Source organism: Primulina tabacum, chromosome 4 (assembly GCF_025594145.1).
Source record: "Primulina tabacum isolate GXHZ01 chromosome 4, ASM2559414v2, whole genome shotgun sequence".
NCBI lineage: Eukaryota > Viridiplantae > Streptophyta > Magnoliopsida > Lamiales > Gesneriaceae > Primulina > Primulina tabacum.
This window is the reverse complement of record NC_134553.1, coordinates 6,206,468-6,225,359: the sequence shown is the minus strand read 5'-3', so window position 1 is coordinate 6,225,359 and position 18,892 is coordinate 6,206,468. Positions and strand designations below refer to the sequence as shown.

General features: G+C 34.3%; 2 protein-coding genes and 1 long non-coding RNA gene across 4 annotated transcripts; 1 reads left to right on the top strand and 2 right to left on the bottom strand.

The window, feature by feature from the left end:
- The first annotated feature begins 3,796 nt into the window (after window positions 1-3,796).
- Window positions 3,797-6,805, top strand: LOC142542815 (NAC domain-containing protein 7-like). 2 transcript variants are annotated; one of them, XM_075649647.1, is made up of 4 exons: window positions 3,797-3,887; window positions 5,148-5,334; window positions 5,595-5,866; window positions 6,065-6,805. In XM_075649647.1, exons 2-4 carry the CDS (start codon window positions 5,175-5,177, stop codon window positions 6,572-6,574), a joined length of 942 nt encoding a protein of 313 aa, XP_075505762.1. In that variant the 5' UTR covers window positions 3,797-3,887; window positions 5,148-5,174; the 3' UTR covers window positions 6,575-6,805. The 2 variants fall into 2 exon arrangements, with proteins under 2 accessions (XP_075505762.1, XP_075505763.1); XM_075649648.1 differs by having other exon boundaries at window positions 5,595-5,870; window positions 6,069-6,805.
- A 91-nt stretch (window positions 6,806-6,896) lies between these two features.
- LOC142542816 (uncharacterized) lies at window positions 6,897-8,423 on the bottom strand. Its single transcript, XR_012819592.1, has 2 exons — window positions 7,370-8,423; window positions 6,897-7,254 (listed from the first exon to the last, which is right to left on the bottom strand). It is a non-coding gene; the product is annotated as an uncharacterized LOC142542816 (long non-coding RNA).
- Window positions 8,424-10,408: 1,985 nt separating this feature from the next.
- On the bottom strand, window positions 10,409-18,277 carry LOC142542814 (acid beta-fructofuranosidase 2, vacuolar-like). The gene is made up of 7 exons (XM_075649646.1): window positions 17,782-18,277; window positions 17,570-17,578; window positions 16,511-17,367; window positions 11,462-11,623; window positions 11,151-11,377; window positions 10,880-10,967; window positions 10,409-10,786 (listed from the first exon to the last, which is right to left on the bottom strand). The coding sequence occupies exons 1-7, from the start codon at window positions 18,218-18,220 to the stop codon at window positions 10,592-10,594; spliced, it is 1,977 nt and encodes a 658-aa protein (XP_075505761.1). The 5' UTR covers window positions 18,221-18,277; the 3' UTR covers window positions 10,409-10,591.
- Window positions 18,278-18,892: the final 615 nt, after the last annotated feature.

The window sequence follows — 18,892 nt, the reverse complement described above, 5'->3', positions numbered from 1 at the left end:
TAAACTTTTTTTAAATTTCCTTGTTAATTATATTCCCATATTTTAAAAGATTGTCATAATTTTAACATTTGATCGTATGTAAATTATTAACATGTGCACAATATGGTTGCCCAGAATCGATTCCCGATATATTAATAAACTCTACTATATACTAATTTTTAGATAAATAAAAATCAATAGTTAAAATTATTTGATAATATCTTGGAAACAGATCCTATGTAATAACGTACTGAAATTTCAAAATAAATGATATATTTTTAAAATATTAGTTTATTGTATTTTTTTTCCTTAGCCAAGCAAAAGATATTTGGTGTTGAGTGTATTTGATGCTATAGCTTACCTAATATTCATTTGGAGTTTTTAATAAATCCAAATGCCGCGATTTTTTTAAATGCTAAAGAGAACTAGCAGGTTCTTTATCATAATCTCATATAACGTTTACTTGTTTATTCGATTATGACAAACTCATCACATCTGAGAATGAACAATTGAAGCGTGAAACCGTCCAACCCTATAACAGTTAGCTTTGTCTTTGATATTATATTAAGATTGTGATTTGTGACTTAGAACTATCATAACTCACAAAAGATAACTCAAGAGCTTGATTGTCTAAGTTCATTCGTCGTCTTTTCCCTCTGTTTTAGTTTATTCATTTTGTTTGAACAAACATTTTTCATCTATTTAGCAACAAAAAAGGATGCCCTTTTCTTTTCTCTGGGTTTAGGCATTGGGCTTTGATTTTGGTTCATGGGCCTGAAGTACAGATGAGTTGAGCCTTACATCTGATTCAGAAAGAAAATTCAGGTAAAGATATATAATTATTTTATTTTATATTGATAGGAAAAGTTGAAGAGTCCCCAATCTCAATATACGCTTGTTATAAAGTTTGATGTACATATATATACAATCGATATGAAATTAATATTTCAAAATTATTAATGAGTAGTCTCTCGTGAGACGGTCTTATGAATCTTTATCTGTGAGATGAGTCAACCACATCGATATTCACAATAAAAAGTAATATTCGCAGCATAAAAAGTAATATTTTTTTATGAATGACCCAAATAAAAGATCTGTCTCACAAAACACGACACGTGAGGACCGTCTCACACAAGTTTTTACCGATATTAATTATATTGGTTTGATACGTATGGCCTACTGTTATTCGAGTTTGCCTCAACTTCACTCCATACCTCTTTTGTTAAAATCCCATTAAAATAATATATATAAATAAAAAAATAAATATTAATTAAAATGTCAAAAATGAGTCTAGAGACAAATAAACAGACGACAAGTGACGCCATGTTTTAAACTGTTGCTTTACTTTTATACTAGCGGACGATACATATATTGTATATTGCTTTCTTTGCAAAACTATAAAAAAATAATAATAATAATAAACAATAATATAGTAGTCTTGTTTGCGAAGTAATATTTTCATTTTTGAAATGTTTTTATTCGATATATTTACTTGCTGAAATATATTAATTTTACCTTTTACGTTTTACTACAAATAAATTTCGATATTATGCCTGCTTTGCTTATTTAATTTCACATATATCCTTAGTCGACTTCTATTGTTTGCAAATTCCACGTTGTTGAAAATCATTTCCATGTTAATATACCTATAAAAAGCTATCCTTTTTAGTAAAAGTTTTTTCCCCTTATCAATAACAAATTAACAATACTGGCGAGGGGCTTTTTTTCCCCTAAATTGTAGGAGAAGAAGGGAGATCAAGTGAAGGTGGAGATTAACATATCGGCACGCCTAAGACACCAAAAAACTTCATAACTTAGTAGGTGGACCCATTTTACAATACATAGTTATTGCGTAAAAAAATATAGGAATAACATTCATTATTAGTATTACCATTTACCACATATAGTTATTGTAAGAGGTTTACACATTATAAAAACTAGTGCACCTACGCATGCGTTGCGTGTTTGTAGAATATTTTTTATAATGTATTTGGTTTATATTTAAATGATGATCAGAATGTAATAATAAAAAATAGCGAGGGGTTATACTATAATTTTGATATATGAATTAAAAAATAAATAGAAAAAAGAAAAAGAAAAAAATAGCAAAATAGGAATTGAACCTATAACTTGAAGTTTAAGATACAAATGATCTATCCGCTAAGCTACATATGACTTACATTGAAGTTTTAAAACTTTATTAATATATATAATTATTAAAACAGACCATGACACCAAAATTTGGTTACTCAAAAGATCTCACACTTAATAATATAATATAATATAGATGGACGAGACTGGGATTGAGCCACGCACGTCGCAATGGGTACATTTATGGTGCATGTACGCATCTTCGCTAAGAGAATTGAGGAGATTTTAATTATATAGCCCAGAAATGAGGTCATGTGGTCTACTCAGCGTACACATGTCAATGAGTTGGTGATATGACGAGCGACTACTGTGCACCACTAGGACGAGTAAGATGGTAGCGGTCACAAGACGTTGGATGGTGATATGAAGGGTAAGAATGAAGAGATGTGATCTTTTCATAGTGGGTGTAATCAGAACTGTTGGATGATGATCAGATGTACTAGATTAATCTAGATCAAGGGGATAAAATCTAGATCATTGATCGAGATCATTGGTCGAGATCTGCTCGATCTAGGTTTGCATGTTTGCATTCAAAAATTGTGATCATGTTGTGATATGTATCGTCCAATTCAAATGGACGAACTATATCGAATTTGTTCAAAAGATGCGATCCAGTGGTTGTGGCTGACTAAATGGGGCGTGAATTTTCGAGTTTTTGTGACTAAACCACTGGTTCATTTGTGACTAAACCATAGAGAAAATGCATGTGTGTGTGTATAATATGATATATACTGATTCATTTGTCACTAAACAATTTGTCAAAATTTTTCCTCATGTTATACAATACTTTTAGATACTTTTATTCATATTCGTTTTTAAATCAAATTAATACTCTTTTTGTTCAATTTATAACCACTCTCTCTAAATAAAAGAGCACAGTATGTATGTAGTACTAGTATTGTTAGTGTACGTATATCAATTGCTGGTGGAGTATTATATATATTTGAGCTTCACCTGCCACCGCCTCCCGTTTTCCCGCTGAGCTAGCTTTTCCCACACTCCAAAACATTATAAGGTAATAATCATTCATAGTAATTAAATTAAAATTTTGTGGTTTTTTGTATACATATTCTTGACGTTCAATAATCATTTACGTTGAGATACCGATCGAATAGTGCTGTTTGAAAGATTATACAATTTAAAATATTTGATTTGTATACTTATCACAAGCTATAATTTTTCGTAAAACGACAAGCAATCGGTCCTACAATTGATATCATAGCTAAGTTTACATGTTCGGTTCCAATTGATTGCAAGAAGTGTAAATATTGAGTGGAAGATTGTTGAGACGCAATACTATATATCTATTAAGATAGCGATCGAACAGTAGTATTTTGACTATTACAATTATCACCAGCTATAACTTACACAATACTATATATCTATTAAGATAGCGATGGAACAATAATATTTTGACTATTATAAGTTATAACTATTATCATCAGCTATAATTTTTGACAAAATACGATACATGTGTTTTCCTCTTTTGTTTTTTAACTAGCTATCACATCCTGTGGAACTATTTAATTAATCATACACTGAACACTCGCTATGCAAAGCAATATTTTTATAAATTAATTAATAAACTCAGTTAATGAAAAACTAAGATAATATTGTATATATAGTCATATGTATCTTTCTTTCTTTCATTTGATCATAAAAGGAAGAAAAAAAACCTTTCCCTTTCCTCTTAACTTCTCGGGATCTGATCATTCTTTGAAAAAATCACAAGGGTCAGTTCAATTCCAGATGAAAAGGTTTTGATTTTTCTTCCTCGCCAGTTCTTTTCGTTTGGTCAAATTGATTCCACAGTGTCGCTACATATATATAAATAAATCGAGCTGCCTTCTAGACAATATTTCCAAATCTTTATTTAGGCCTGATTTATTAGAAAACGAGGTGGAAATATTCAGCCAGATCTGCAAGCTAAGGTATTTTCATTTTCGAAACTAGTTCCAAAGATTTTCATCTTATTCTCCAACTATAAATGATAATTTTATTAAATATTTTGAACTGAAAATTCTTCATCATGGGTTCTCCAGTTTGAAATTTTGAGCTTGTATATGGATTTTGCTTCATCTAACCTATGTAAAGCGAGTTTCGAACGACGACGTTATCCGAGCATTCTTTATGTATGTATTTTTCAATGTGCCATATATATATATATATATATATACATATATATATCGAGTTCTTGTTCATTTTTTTAACTTCCCGTCAGGTCCCTTCTGCCTTTTCTCTGTGTTTTGACCTACTTAATTATTCACGAATTATTCTACTTATAAAGCATTTGTTTACGGTAATATCGATATTTTTCATACTAAATGCAAATAAAACAAATCCCCTTGAACTGCGAATGTACTTTTAATTCATGAATGATCTTTTAGCTTGCTGGATGATTCTTGCAGAATCATTGTAAATATTTTCTACGGATCCAAATATATTTTGCATTTAAAAAATAAAAAATAAATAAGTCTTTATTAATTTTTCTTGCCTCAAGCAAAACCAAACTCGAGTTGTTTTTTACCTACACCTATATATGATCATCAATTGATTAAAGGCTGCATGCATTTCCCCATGATCAGGGTGGCATATATATCTTGGACCTCTCCATTTTTCATCATTAATCAAAGGATGATTTTTGCCTTCTGTATGCCGTTAAATTTTAATACTCTTTATTTTTTTTACGATTTTAATCATTTTCCTAACATGTCTCCAATATTTTTTTACATAAAAAATTCATCCGTAAATTAAAACTTGCATTACGTCACGTGCTGCTGTCTCATTGGACAGATCTTGAGTTTTATAATAGGCACGACTTATTAAATATTATGACAAGCCACATGTTTTAATTAAATCAGTATGAAAAACACAAATAGTAAATGCATGGGGTCGTGTTTCAAGAAATGTATATCTATACACGCATACGTATAAAGCTTGTACATCTACGTGCACGTCATTTTTCTTGCTAGCAATTTTGATAACTTCAATAGCATCACAATGTTCGTATGTTGCAGGCGTGGAACCTGAAACATTAAAAGAATATGACTTCTTTTTCAAATGTTCCTCCTGGATTTAGATTTCACCCCACTGATGAAGAATTAGTTGATTACTATCTCAGAAAAAAGATTGCTTCGATAAAAATTGATTTAGATGTCATAAAAGATGTTGATTTGTATAAAATAGAGCCATGGGATCTTCAAGGTACGTAGCAGACTTCAGTATTATCAAAAGACTTCAGTATTATCAAACTATATCTCATCAAGCTCGACTTTGTTTATCTTAATAATTTAAAAAAAAATTACATCTCAGGGTCTCCTCGATTTTGATTGTAGAATATAAATGAAATATGTTGTGTTCATGTCAATCAAAAAGGGTTGCGAACCAGCTTGATTGATTAGCGCCTTTCAGTGTTCATGGTTAGATCATATTCGACTTCATTTTAATCCTTGAATGAAAACCAGAACTGTGCAGGATTGGAACAGAAGGACAGGATGATTATTACTTCTTCAGCCACAAGGATAAGAAATATCCGACGGGGACTCGCACTAATCGAGCTACTAAAGTTGGATTCTGGAAAGCTACAGGAAGAGATAAGGCTATTTTTTCTAAGCATGATTTGATTGGCATGAGAAAAACATTGGTATTTTACAAAGGTCGAGCCCCGAACGGCCTAAAATCTGACTGGATCATGCATGAATATCGACTCGAAACGAATGAAAATGGAACTCCTCAGGCGAGTGCATGTCTTACAAGTTTGATTATCATCTCCTGTCAAATTTAAAAAGATAAAGTTTTATACCTCATTATTTGAAGAATACAAATTTCACATCAGATAAATTTCACGGACTAACTTAAATGTGATGTAGGGTACGGTCTTTTGATTTTCTTGAATTGAAATGATACAACGATCCCCATCAATTGATTTTACCAGGAAGAAGGATGGGCAGTATGTAGGGTATTCAAGAAAAGAATTGCTGCCACTATACGATACGAGGAAGAACAAGACTTGGTACGTTGGTATAACTGCGACGATCAAGTTTCCTTCATGAAATATTTCGATTCAACTAAGCTAAAATCTCATCCTCACTATACCTGCAAACAAGAACTCGAATCGCAATACAACATTCCTGATCATGGTGCAGCATTTCACAAGCTTCCTTATGTAGAAAGTCCAAAAATACAACCACCATCCACAGTGAATAATGCTCACTGTAGCAGCTCGATAGACGTCCCATATGGTTTCCAAGAAGATCGACTTCAAGAAAGCAATACTATTCAAATGGACGTTAACGCACTATACAACGATCAAGATGTACTTGAGCAAGTGAGTGACTGGAGATTTCTCGACAAGCTTGTCGCATCTCAGCTGAGTCAAGAAAGGGTTAACAACTCCAATGGGGCTTCTGATCAGGTTTTTGAATCAGCAAGCTTCCCAAATTGATCAAGAAATAGTAAAGAAACTGGTATATATCCAAACATGTATGGAGCATATACTACAGGATAATATATATTACTGGAGCTTTCTATTAAGAATGTATGGTACTGCACAGAACTGACATTGTTGAGTGCTCTTTAATGCAAATATCTATTTGATTAGAGTTGCTTGAGATGTGAGTTACCTTCAAGCTTCAACTTAGAGAAAAGAAGTATCATTTGATGCATGTCCGAGGGGTGCAATGATTTAATAAAAAATTACAATGGATTCTTCCAACATTTGAATTGATCGTGTTTTCATAAAGTAATGGATACAAGATAGTTACAATCAGACGTGAAATAGCTGGCTTACTGATTGAAAAGGAACACAAAAAATTCTTGAAAAAATTTACGTACATCACCCATTTACTCGGCTACCGACTGTTTCTAGGCCCAAAAAAACAAATGTTACCTCATATTTTCTTCTACCTCATTTACATACACATAAACCAATATGATTCAGCTAACATCACATAGTCCAGTGTCTGAATCAAAAAAACCGTCACGATCAAGGAGTTTGGGTGGAGGAGCACTGAGAAGAGAAGATGGAGAACCATATGCATTTCGCCGGGTATTCCCACAGCCAAGACATTTTCCGGTGCTTATTCCTGTTAAAGGATTGGTGCCACTCGCATACTTGCAAAGTGACTGCATAAAAACCCAAACAATGTAAGTATTGTAGTTCTAACCTTGTGAATACACAACAATTCAGGTCCTATCTATATAGACACTACAAACCATACTAATTTAAGTTAATATGTACCTGTTTCGGGAGAAGGTCTATAACTGCATCACTGAAATCAGCACGTTCAATTACGACCACCCCAAGATCACTCCGTGTAAGGACACAAATTCCATAAGTAAAGGTTGGTTACATAGTCAAGGATCACAAGATGTCCCAAAGACAAAAATAAAAAATCAGCTATTAAACAACACTTGCAAGATTCTTCAACTGCTCATTGAGCTGTGCCTAGTCCAGAGGCTGAAAAAAGATCCTAACTTTCTTTAACGTCACAGGATCACTAGGTAGACGTTTTTATAACAAACTCTGTATAATTTGGTTGTCGAAGACAATATCAGCACGTTGTTGCTTATTCTCGTTAGACTATCCAAATTTTGAGAAGGCTTATGAATGTTTCATACCAAAACGTCCTTCAGTGCTCCACACACTATGCATAAATGTATAAACTAATGGAATCGGGAATCAACTTTTTGCTCATTGTTTTGGGAAGAAATATAAAAGTACCCGTGAAATTAACTTTATATGCAAGTTTTCTCAAGATATGTACCATTGAACGTTGAACCACTGAAGTCCGATTCCCTCATATCAGTAGATGTTAAATTGGCTCTTCTGTATCAGCCATATTAACTTATGTGAATACAAGGCAACTATGAATCACACGTGAAAAGGAAATATTGAGGAAATGCAATCTTAGGCTAAGAAACTCATCGTTGCTATTGAATATTGAGATGTGCATAAAACATTTGAATTCCGGAAAGCATTCAATTGTTTTCAAACTCAATTTTGATTCTCTAAAATACATGTTAATCTTATGTCAAGAAAATTACCTGAAATTCTCATTCACATGAACACAAACAACAAATGAACACGGAACATGGTTGTTAATTCTCTTGAACGCAAGCAAATCGTTAAAATACAGTACAAGAATCTTGACGACAACAAACTTGAGGTTTGCGAAACCATATTGAGCAGCTGATCCAATCACGAATTCACCTCGAGTTTCGGCTTCGAATTTATTAAGATCGGCAATAGCCGGTATGTTAAAGCTAAAAGCCGCCGCCGCCAAACCTGTTGAAACAAGATGTCGCCACTTCTTAGGCTTTGCAATATCCGAGTATTGATATCAAGAAATATTCCAAATAAAACAACTAATACAAATGAGCAAAACGGCAATCAAAATATGACAGCTTTGAATATTATATCTCTTTGAACTCGCCTATTATTTCTATTCAGCTCAATATTATTAGGTGGACTCAACCTCCAGAGCATTTATTGAAATGTAATATTGATGCAGCAATTTTTTCCATCTCGAGTCATGTTGGATATGATTGTATTTTAAGGAATTATCTCGGATCTGTTCTTGGAGCTATTCATGGGATTTTGCCATGTTGCTCATGTTTTAGCTAGGACCGATTTTTTTTTGTCAGATCGTGAAGGGCGAGTTTACATTCAGCCTCGTATATTTTAGAATGAGGATTTGGTTTAATATTATAAGTATTTCTATATATATATATATGTGTGTGTGTGTGTGTGTGTGAGTTTAAATTTTTTAATAAAATTTTTAAAAATAAAGTTTAAACAATAATAAATTAAATATAGTTTTATAAAATATATAATTTAAAATAAAAATATAAAAAAATTATTACCCTAATAAATTTTTAGTTTTTTTTGTTCGGTTTGATTTTGACATATATAATCCAAAATCGAATCATATAAATTTTGGTTCTAGTGTTTATATAAAAAAAAAAATCTATTTACGATTAGGTTTACTATTTTTTTTTTTTGGATTTCTATTTTTTCTTTGGTATAACCAAAGTTTGAATGGATGCCGTCAAAGTTATGGTGAAGAAAAGAAATTGAAGTCGTAGGTGGGGTGTATTTAATTCATATTTTTTATGATTTTTAATGACTTTTTCAAATGATAGACTTTTATGTATTTGATATATTTTTATTGACTTTTACAAAATCTTACAGATTTATAAACATATTTATGTGGATTCATGCCGACTTTTTGCAAGATTTTTATAGACTTTTGTCAATTTTTTTATAGAATTTTATAAATTTTTTACTTAATTACAACATATTATTTTTTTTAACTTCTTTGAACCAATAACTAATTGACATACATAACATATTCAATTTGAAATAGTTTTCAATAATTATATTAATAAATGAATTTACTAATTTAAAAGTTAAATCATTTAATCATTACATTTGTATATATGTGGGTTTGTATGCATGTTTGTAAATTTTTAAAATACATCAATTAATTAATCTGTAACCTTGTTTTTGAATTGATAATATACAAGTGAACAAAATATTATTTAGCATTGTGTGGATATAATTTTGTATAAAATATCATAGATTATTTATTAGTTGAAAATTATAAAAAGAATTTAAAAAATTATGGTTGTTGCGAGCCTATTCAACTTTTAAGAATTAAGCGACATTTTTTTGGATCATCTTTTATTATTATTAAATATTACATTAATTTGTATAAGTCATAAATTAAAAATCACAAAATCAATTCTAGAATTCAAAATTTTTATAATATTAAAATAAAAAAATTATTAAATGAAAAATCGGCCAAAAAATGAAAAATTTGAAAAGGAATGATGAAAATATATATAGAGATACACTTCGAAAATTTGAGAGAGTGATAAAGATAGATGAGATGAGAGAAGATAAGAAGAGAGGTGATGTGAAGCGACATGGAGAAAAATAAATAGCTTGTGTATAAGTTAGTAGTTTTAAAAATCCATCCAAATCTTTGGATTGAACCAAATACAATTTTTGACAATTTATAGTTGTACCTTATGCTTTAATGTTTGTATGTTAATGAATTTCTTGCAGTTATTAAAATTCTTTTGAAAATTTGAATACCTCTAGACTTTTATAAAGTTTTTAAAAGTTAATGTTGAATATCACTTGACTTCTTAAAACTCTATGAAAATCTATTTTGAATACTACTAGACTTCTATATAGTATGTAAAAGTTTTAATTGAATACATCTAGACTTTTAAAATCTGTAAAAGTCAATAAATCTCCTACATTAAATACAGCCCCATCAATCACGAATGAATTTTCAGTTTTAAAAAACAAATTGACAATGCGCCTATCTTTACCGTAATCCATTGATCTTATAGAAACTAAGAAACATCCGTCGCGTTTCTAATGGGAACAAAAATAATAACTGGATAAAAAAGAATGGCTTGACTCAATACATTCTAAAATGAACAAAGATTAGGCTGGAAAGGTAAGGTCAATGGGCACATCACTCATTTGCCATATCTGTAGTGATGCAGTGATCCCTGCATCAGTAGCATTGTTGAACAAGAAGATTTTAGCATCTTCGTATATGGCTTTCGTAGGATAAATGCGCGATGTGATGCATGTCCTCCCGCCTTGAGCAAAGCTCTCGACAATCGAGTGATCCACCTGCACGGAACCAGATTAATTTGTTTCAACTTTTACGGTTTTGTTTCCCTAGTTGAATTTGCAACAACTGAATTACCAACAGGTCAAACTTACAAGTATTCTCATGGATAGTTTTTCGCCTTCTAGTACTGGTGTTGTGCTTCCATAGATCTTCTTGTCCACATCAGTTGCCTCAGAAGACCTACGAACAGAACATGTGATAAGGAAATTAGTTCATGTGTCAAATTCTATGAACTTGCGAACTCAATTCGATTATGGACTAAATGAGCAGCGAGAGCAAATCCAACAGTAGATGGTGCGTGATCAAATGGAGAGATTTTGAAATTACTTGGTAGTAATCCATCCCGTAGATTTGAAATTTTACCTTGAGTGATCAGCACAGAAGAATGTCTTGAAATTTCCTTGTGTATCCTTAGAAATATAGAAGTAAATTGGAGTTTGCTCTGACAGGGCATCATCGGCCAGTACAAGCAAACCAAATGGTCCTAATGCACCTCTGGTAGCACTGCTGGAGCAACTGTAGGTCATATCTGTTCCATTTAAGCTGTTCAAAGCCTCCGGATCCACTTCAAACTCGGCCACGATATCGAGCTGCAAATTATTAATGATCATGCTATGAGGAAACCACCAACAAAAAGAAACTGGAAAAAATATCAATTTTTTGTGCATTCAAACCTGAGAAGTAGAGCCGACATCAAGGTGTACAACAGAACCAGATTTTGCCTCCACCTTGTCAAAAACCTTCTTGTTTAGTCTCAATTTTTCTACCTCCTTCACTGGCCACTGGAGAATGTTGCTGCCAGTCTTTTTGTCGAACAATATTGTCCTTGGAATAGCCTAATTTTTAAATTACAAAATATACATTTGAGCATAATGAGTTATGTTAATAAGTGTCGATAAGGTTGTTAGAATAAGTAAAATGTTTGATTTTGTTATTTAAATTATATTAGTATCTTATCATTAGTGGTAGAAATATTTTATATATTCTGGAAAAAATTGATGTTGTATTATTATCATTTTTTCAGAAACTTAAAAGCTTTAAATAAAAGAAGGCATTTATGCCTTACTTATTGATCCTTCCATCAACCTTTATGGTAACAGAGAAAATTTAAAGGCTTCAATCGATGGTCAAAATGGCGTATTCCGGGAGCCATGAGACGTCCGGATTGGAAAATTCCTCCAAGATCTCTAGATCGAACACAATTCCTTCCCCTCCTACCTTTGAATCTACATCCCTTCAAATTATGAATCATAAACTAAACGGAAAAAATTTCCTTCAATGGTCTTGTTCCGTCCAATTGGTGATTCGGGACAAATGAAGGTTTAGGTATCTTGATGGGTCAGTTTCACCACCTTCTACCACTGATCCCACTTATCAAAACTGGGACACTCAAAATTCAATGGTAATGATGTGGCTTATAAACTCAATGGAAGAAAGCATCAGTGAAACATATCTCTTCCATTTCACTGCTAAGGATATTTGGATGTTGTGACTTTAGCATACTATGATCTTGAAGACTCCTCTCAAGTGTTTGAAATACGTAATCAGATTTGAAACAAGAAGATGGTGTTGTCGCTCAATACTTCAATGTGCTCAAGAAATTGTGGCATGAAATGGATCTGTTCGCTGTTTGTGAATGGAAAGATCCAGCCAATGGGATATTATATCGCGAGATGGTGGCAAAGGAACGAGTTTATGACTTTCTCACTGGACTTGATCGAAGTTTGGACGAGGTTCCTGGACATATTCTAGGGATGAAGACGTACAATCAATTGATGAGGTTTTTGCGGAGATTCGAAGAGAGGAAAACCGAAAGAGGTTGATGCTTCATACCTTATCTTTTACAGAAAATTCGACACTCGTCACACGTACTCCAGAGAATCGTATCGATCCTCATATGAAGAATGGCAAACCTTGGTGTGAACGTTGTGAAAAACCGTATCACACTGTTGAAACTTGACGGAAAATATATGGTAAACCGGTGAATTGGGTCCCGAACAAATTCAGAAACCGAGAAAAAATGGTGCTTCAAGCTTCAGCCAACTCGGACGTAGATGAAAATCAACCTGCAACATGCTTCTCAAAGACAAATGGATCAACTTCGTAAATTCTTTTTTGGTGCTGCTGAATGTACCAAACTCACAGCCCTCAGTGACCTAACTGGAAGAGGTGAGACTTGGATCATAGATTCTGGGGCTTCGGATCATACGGCATCCAGTAAAAATTTGTTTTTATCATATATTCCTAGCACAACTCTCCAAAATGTTAAAATTGTCGATGGGTCGTATAATCATGTCCATGGTGTAGGCACAATTTTACTCAGCCATTCGATTGTTCTTAATGATGTTTTGTATGTTCCTCATTTGTCTTGCAATTTGTTGTCCATCAGCAAACTTACAAATGATTTGAATTGTGTTGTTACTTTCACATCATCTACTTGTATTTTTCAGGACCTGATCTCAGTGAAGAGTATTGGCAGTGCTAATGCAAGCTCTAGCCTCTATTACTTTCGGGATGAATCTATTGTGAGTCACCATGTTCAAACAGCCATTGGGAATTCTCCCTTTTCTCGCAAACAACACATATTATTGTTGCATTCCAGACTAGGGCATCCAAATTTCTTGTATTTAAGGCGTTTATTTCCTTATCTATTTCGAAACAATGATTCGTTTCAATGTGAAATTTGTCAATTGGCAAAACATACACGTGTTCCTTTTCATCCTCATTCATATAAATCGTCTAAACCATTTGCTCTAATTCATATCGATATTTGGGGACCTTCTCGAGTACGTATGTACTACTTCCGATCGACGATGGTTTATTACTTTTACTGATGATCATACTCGTGTCTGTTGGGTGTATCTTTTACGAGAAAAAATCGGAGGTTGAACAAACCTTTCGAAATTTTTATTCCATGATCAAACTGCAATTTATTGCAACTAATCAAATATTGTGTACAGATAATGGAACAGATTTTTTTAACTCCGTACTTGACAAAAAATTTAGCGAGTATGGTCTCATTCACCAAAGTTCTTGTGTCAATACACCACAACAAACGAAATTTCAGAAAGAAAAATTGTCATTTATTGGAAGCAGCGCACGCTCTCTTGTTCACATCACATGTCCTTAAATTGTTTTTGGGGGGATGTCATTCTCACTGCATGCTATTTGATAAATAGAATGCCTTCACGTGTCTTAAAGTTTCAATCTCCCTTTGATCGTCTTCATCAATCATATCCTGAACATAGGGTGTCATCCTCTTTAGACCTCATCGTATTTGGTTGAACCGCCTTTGTACATATCCATGACTGAAATATGAGTAAACGGGATCCTCGGTCTCATAAGTGCATATTTTTAGGATACTCTTCTAACCAAAAGGGTTATCGGTGTTATTCGGTTGATACAAAAAGATGTTTTGTTTCTCGGGATGTTATCTTCTTCGAAACACAAGCATTCTTTCCAAAAGGACAGTCTACCCCTTTCCATGATGAAGAGAAAAAAAAATTAGATCCGGTCCTTCCAAATGCTTGGTAGTATCATTGAAATCTGCCTACTCATCCTACTACTTCTCCCACTCCAAGTCTGTCAACGGCAGGGGGAGAATTACTACAGCCGTTCCTTTGCAATTCTCACAAAAGAAACATCTAGATACCGTGGTAGAACCAAAGATTCTTGCAGCCAATTCTCCAACTCGGAATTTCAGTCTGTTGATACTATAGATGGTCTATAGAATGTCTCTGGTCCAGATTTAGATGGTCCGCAGAATGATGTCTCTTGCCCAGACTTAGATGTCCCAATTGTATTGCGAAAGAGAACCAGGTTCTGCACACAATATCAGTGGCTAAGTATGTGGCATATGAACATTTATCAGCTTTGGTTCAGACATTAATCTCCAATCTATCAAGCGCAAAAATCCCAACCACAATACAAGTGGCTTGGAACGAATTCAGATGGAAACAAGTTGTCCTAGAAGAAATGTGGGCACTGGAAATGAATGAAACTTGGGAAATTGTTCAAAAACCCAAGGATAAAATTTATGTTGGTTGTAGGTGGGTCTTCACGATTAAATACAAGGCTAAAGGCTCAGTTGAACATTACAAAGCAAGATTGGTTGAGAAGGGATACACACAAACCGATGGTGTGAATTATCAAGAAACCTTTGCAATTGGAGTTTTATTATCATTAGCAACAAATCTAGATTAGCCACTATATCAACTGGATGTAAAGAATGCATTTTTGAATGGAGATCTAGAAGAAAAGATATACATGAAACTACCTCCTGGTTTTGATGAGGAGATGAAGAGTGGTAAAGTTTGCAGGTTAAAAAAGTCACTATACGGTCAGAAGCAATCTACACGAGCCTGGTTTGACAAGATCACTAAAGTGATCCTAAAACTTGAATTTCTACAGGATCATACTCATCATACCCTATTTTACAGACATGAAGATGGAAAAATAACGATTATTATTGTTTATGTAGATGACATTGTTCTTACTGGAGATGATCTAGACGAAATGGAGATGCTGAAACTGAAGCTGACAGCTGAGTTTGAAATGAAAGATCTGGGAAAATTGAGGTACTTTCTTGGCATGGAAGTGGCGAGGAACAAATCTGGAATCTCGGTGTCTCAACGGAAGTATGTGATTGATCTTCTGAATGAAACAAGAATGCTAGGATGTAAACCCGTTGATACACCCATGGATCAAATCAGAAATTGTGAGAAACAGTGAATGGTTCCCCTGTGGAGAAAGGAAGATATCAACGTTTGGTAGGGAGACTAATTTATCTTGCTCATACTAGACCAGACATAGCTCAGTGAGTTGTGTAAGACAGTTTATGCATGCCCTGTCTGAAGACCACATGACAGGCATCTATCGAATACTAAGGTACCTCAAGGGGACACTAGGAAACGGACTTTCCTTCAAGAAAACAGAAGCAAGAAATGTTGAAATATTCATTGATGCAGATTGGGCCGGATCAGTGACTGATAGAAGATCCACATCAGGATATTGTTCCTTTGTCTTGGGGAATTTGGTAACTTGGAAGAGTAAAAAACAACCAGTAGTAGCAAAGAGCAGCGCAGAAGCTAAATTAAGATCAGTTGCTCATGGTATGTGTGAAGCCTTATGGCTGAAAATGTTGCTTGGAGAACTGAAAATGAATGCAAGGATGCCATCGAAACTATTTTGTAATAACAAGGCTGCAATAAACATCTGTCACAATTCGGTGCATCATGATCGAACTAAACACGTTGAAGTTGATCGACACTTTATTAAAGAGAAGATCGATGAAGGAACAATCAGCATAACATATATTCCAACTTCAGAACAAAATGCCGATATCCTAACAAAAGGCCTATTTAGGCCATTGTTCGAAAAAATGGTTGACAAGCTAGGAATGTATAATTTGTACATTCCAGCTTGAGGAGGAGTGTTGATAAATGTCAATAAAGTTGTTAGGATAGTGTTGATAAGTGTCGATAAAGTTATTAGGATAAATAAAATGCTTGATCTTGTTATTTAAATTATATTAGTATCTTATCATTAGTGGCAGAAATATTTTATATATTCGGGAAGATTTTGAGGTTGTATTATTATCATTTTTTTTCAGAAACTTAAAAGTTTTGAATAAAAGAACTGTTTATGTCTTACTTATTGATCCTTCCATCGGCTATTAAGTTACATATTAAATATGATCGTAATAACTGAAGAAGCTTATATACCTGAAGTGATGACCAACCCTTTTGTACATCAGCCTTTTCACTGTCGGTCTCTTTGATCCATCCCCACAAGATTCTTCTATTATTTGCTTCATCGTAAAACGTCTTTGATGCGTAGAAAATCCCGTAATCGTATCGTAACCCAATACCAACATCTATTTTTGGATCATCCGGGATCCATATTCCAGCATCACTGTCATAACTTCCAAGAGCGTAGTAGTCATTTCTATCATCATCAAGACTAGTCTTCATAACGTGTTTAACTCCGGGACCATTAACCGATGTGTCCAGCCCGTTTTCCATGATCTTCGAAACAGGGTAGAAATCCACGCATTCCCACATACCCGTACCTGGAACCGCCCGGAGCACCCCCTCGAGAGGTTTAAAGGTTTTAAAGTCCTTGGTGTCATAGATCAATGAAATCCCAGTCTTGTTAACCTTAGAGCCAATGGCTATGCGCCACATCCCTTCAGGTGTCAACCATGCAGTGGTTGGGTCACGAAAGTCCTTAGCTTCAATCCCTGGTGGGGGGACTAAGACCGGGTTACCTGAATACTTGACCCAATCGATGAGAAGAGGATCCCTCGTGTCAGCAGGGTATGCAAGATTTTGAACTTGAACCGACTCATTTGTCGATCCCGTATAGAGCATGACAAGCTGGCCATCTTCAAGCACTGTGGCGGAACCTGTCCAGACACCATTAATATCGTACCAGTGGTCGGGGACCATGGCGAGCGGGAGGTGGCGCCAATGTATGAGGTCCTTTGAAACTGCATGACCCCAAACAATGTTGCCCCATACTGCACCGTATGGGTTGTATTGATAGAACAAGTGGTACCATCCCTTGTACAGCAATGGACCTGATATCAATTAACGAGTTGGAGGTCATTTTTAGTAATAATTACATGGATTAAAGATTCTAACGAATCACGATGGCTAAATACCATTAATTTCCGGGAGAAAAAAAATTATTTCCTAAACATTATTTACCATTGGTTATACAAATCCTATGTACCTTTATGTAATTAATACCTTTCTCCTAAATAAATACAATGTACTTACCATTGGGATCTGAAACGTGACGATCCAATATATTTCCCAACAAAAGCAATGCCAGCCGAGCATCCGGAAAACCACCAAGAAACAAAGAAGAAACATGCTTTAGCAAAATATGTGGACAGTAGGATAAAATCATAAAATCCTTAGAAATGATTTGTAATTTGACATTGTCGAAGAATGAAAAAATTAAAAGGTTGAGAGAGAGAGTATCAAACCATTCATCCAATTCTTTATAGGCTGGAAATGAAAAGCAGTTCTTTGCCAAGCCAATAATTTAGCAGTCCATGGATATGCAGGCCCCACCTGTAACAATGGCCAAAAGCTCTTGGCGGACACCCCCTCTGCCACCCCACGCGCCACCGGCCTCATCTTCTCCGACCGCCGCGTCCAATCATAATCCGATGGTTTTGAAACCACCTCATTAGGTGCATTTCCATTTCTCACTGCCACCACCACAAGTAACGCAACCCCCAACATCCCCAACATCAGGAGGAGGATAACCGTGGAGGGCCTGCGTCGGTGCTTCGACGATGACACCGGGGCAGCGGAGGAGCCAAGCAAGGGAGTGTAGGGACATGATGAGACAGAATCGTCGGATGGGATTTCCGAGTTGCAGAACTCGCGGAATGGGCTAGGATGAGACATGTTGTGCATGTATGGCACTTCCTTGGTTCATGAACAGAACTTTTTCATGACACGAATGCCATTTTGTATGCCCTGACGAGGAGAATGTATGTATATTATCTATACGTACACAAGAGTTGAGAGAGGAGATAGGAGATAATCAAGGAATGTACATTTAATTGGTCAATGTACGTAGTTACTATATTAGACAATGATATCGTCGTTTTAGAAGTTTACATATGTCTTTGACAAAAACTTGTGTGAGACGGTTTCACGGGTCGTATTTTGTGAGACGGATCTCTTATTTAGTCATCCATGAAAAAGTATTACTTTTTATGCTAAGAGTATTACTTTTTATTGTGAATATCGATGAGGTTGATTCTTTTCATAGATAAAAATTCGTGAGATCGTCTCACAAAAGAGATATACTCATGTTCTTTACACACAAAAAACAAAAGTCAACGTATGTATATATAAATGAAAAATAGCTAGAGGAAGAAAATTTTAAAAAGCTAAGTTAGCTAAGTTGAAAGAGAACAAAATTTAGTGAGAAACATACATGGTTCGATAATATAGAGCAAAATAAATTTAAAAAAATTTATTGAGAAATGTACTTGTGTCTATAAAATATTATTAAGTTTGAAATATAAAAGAATAATTAATTTTGGTTTGGACGATGAACTTTTTTAAAATATCAACAAT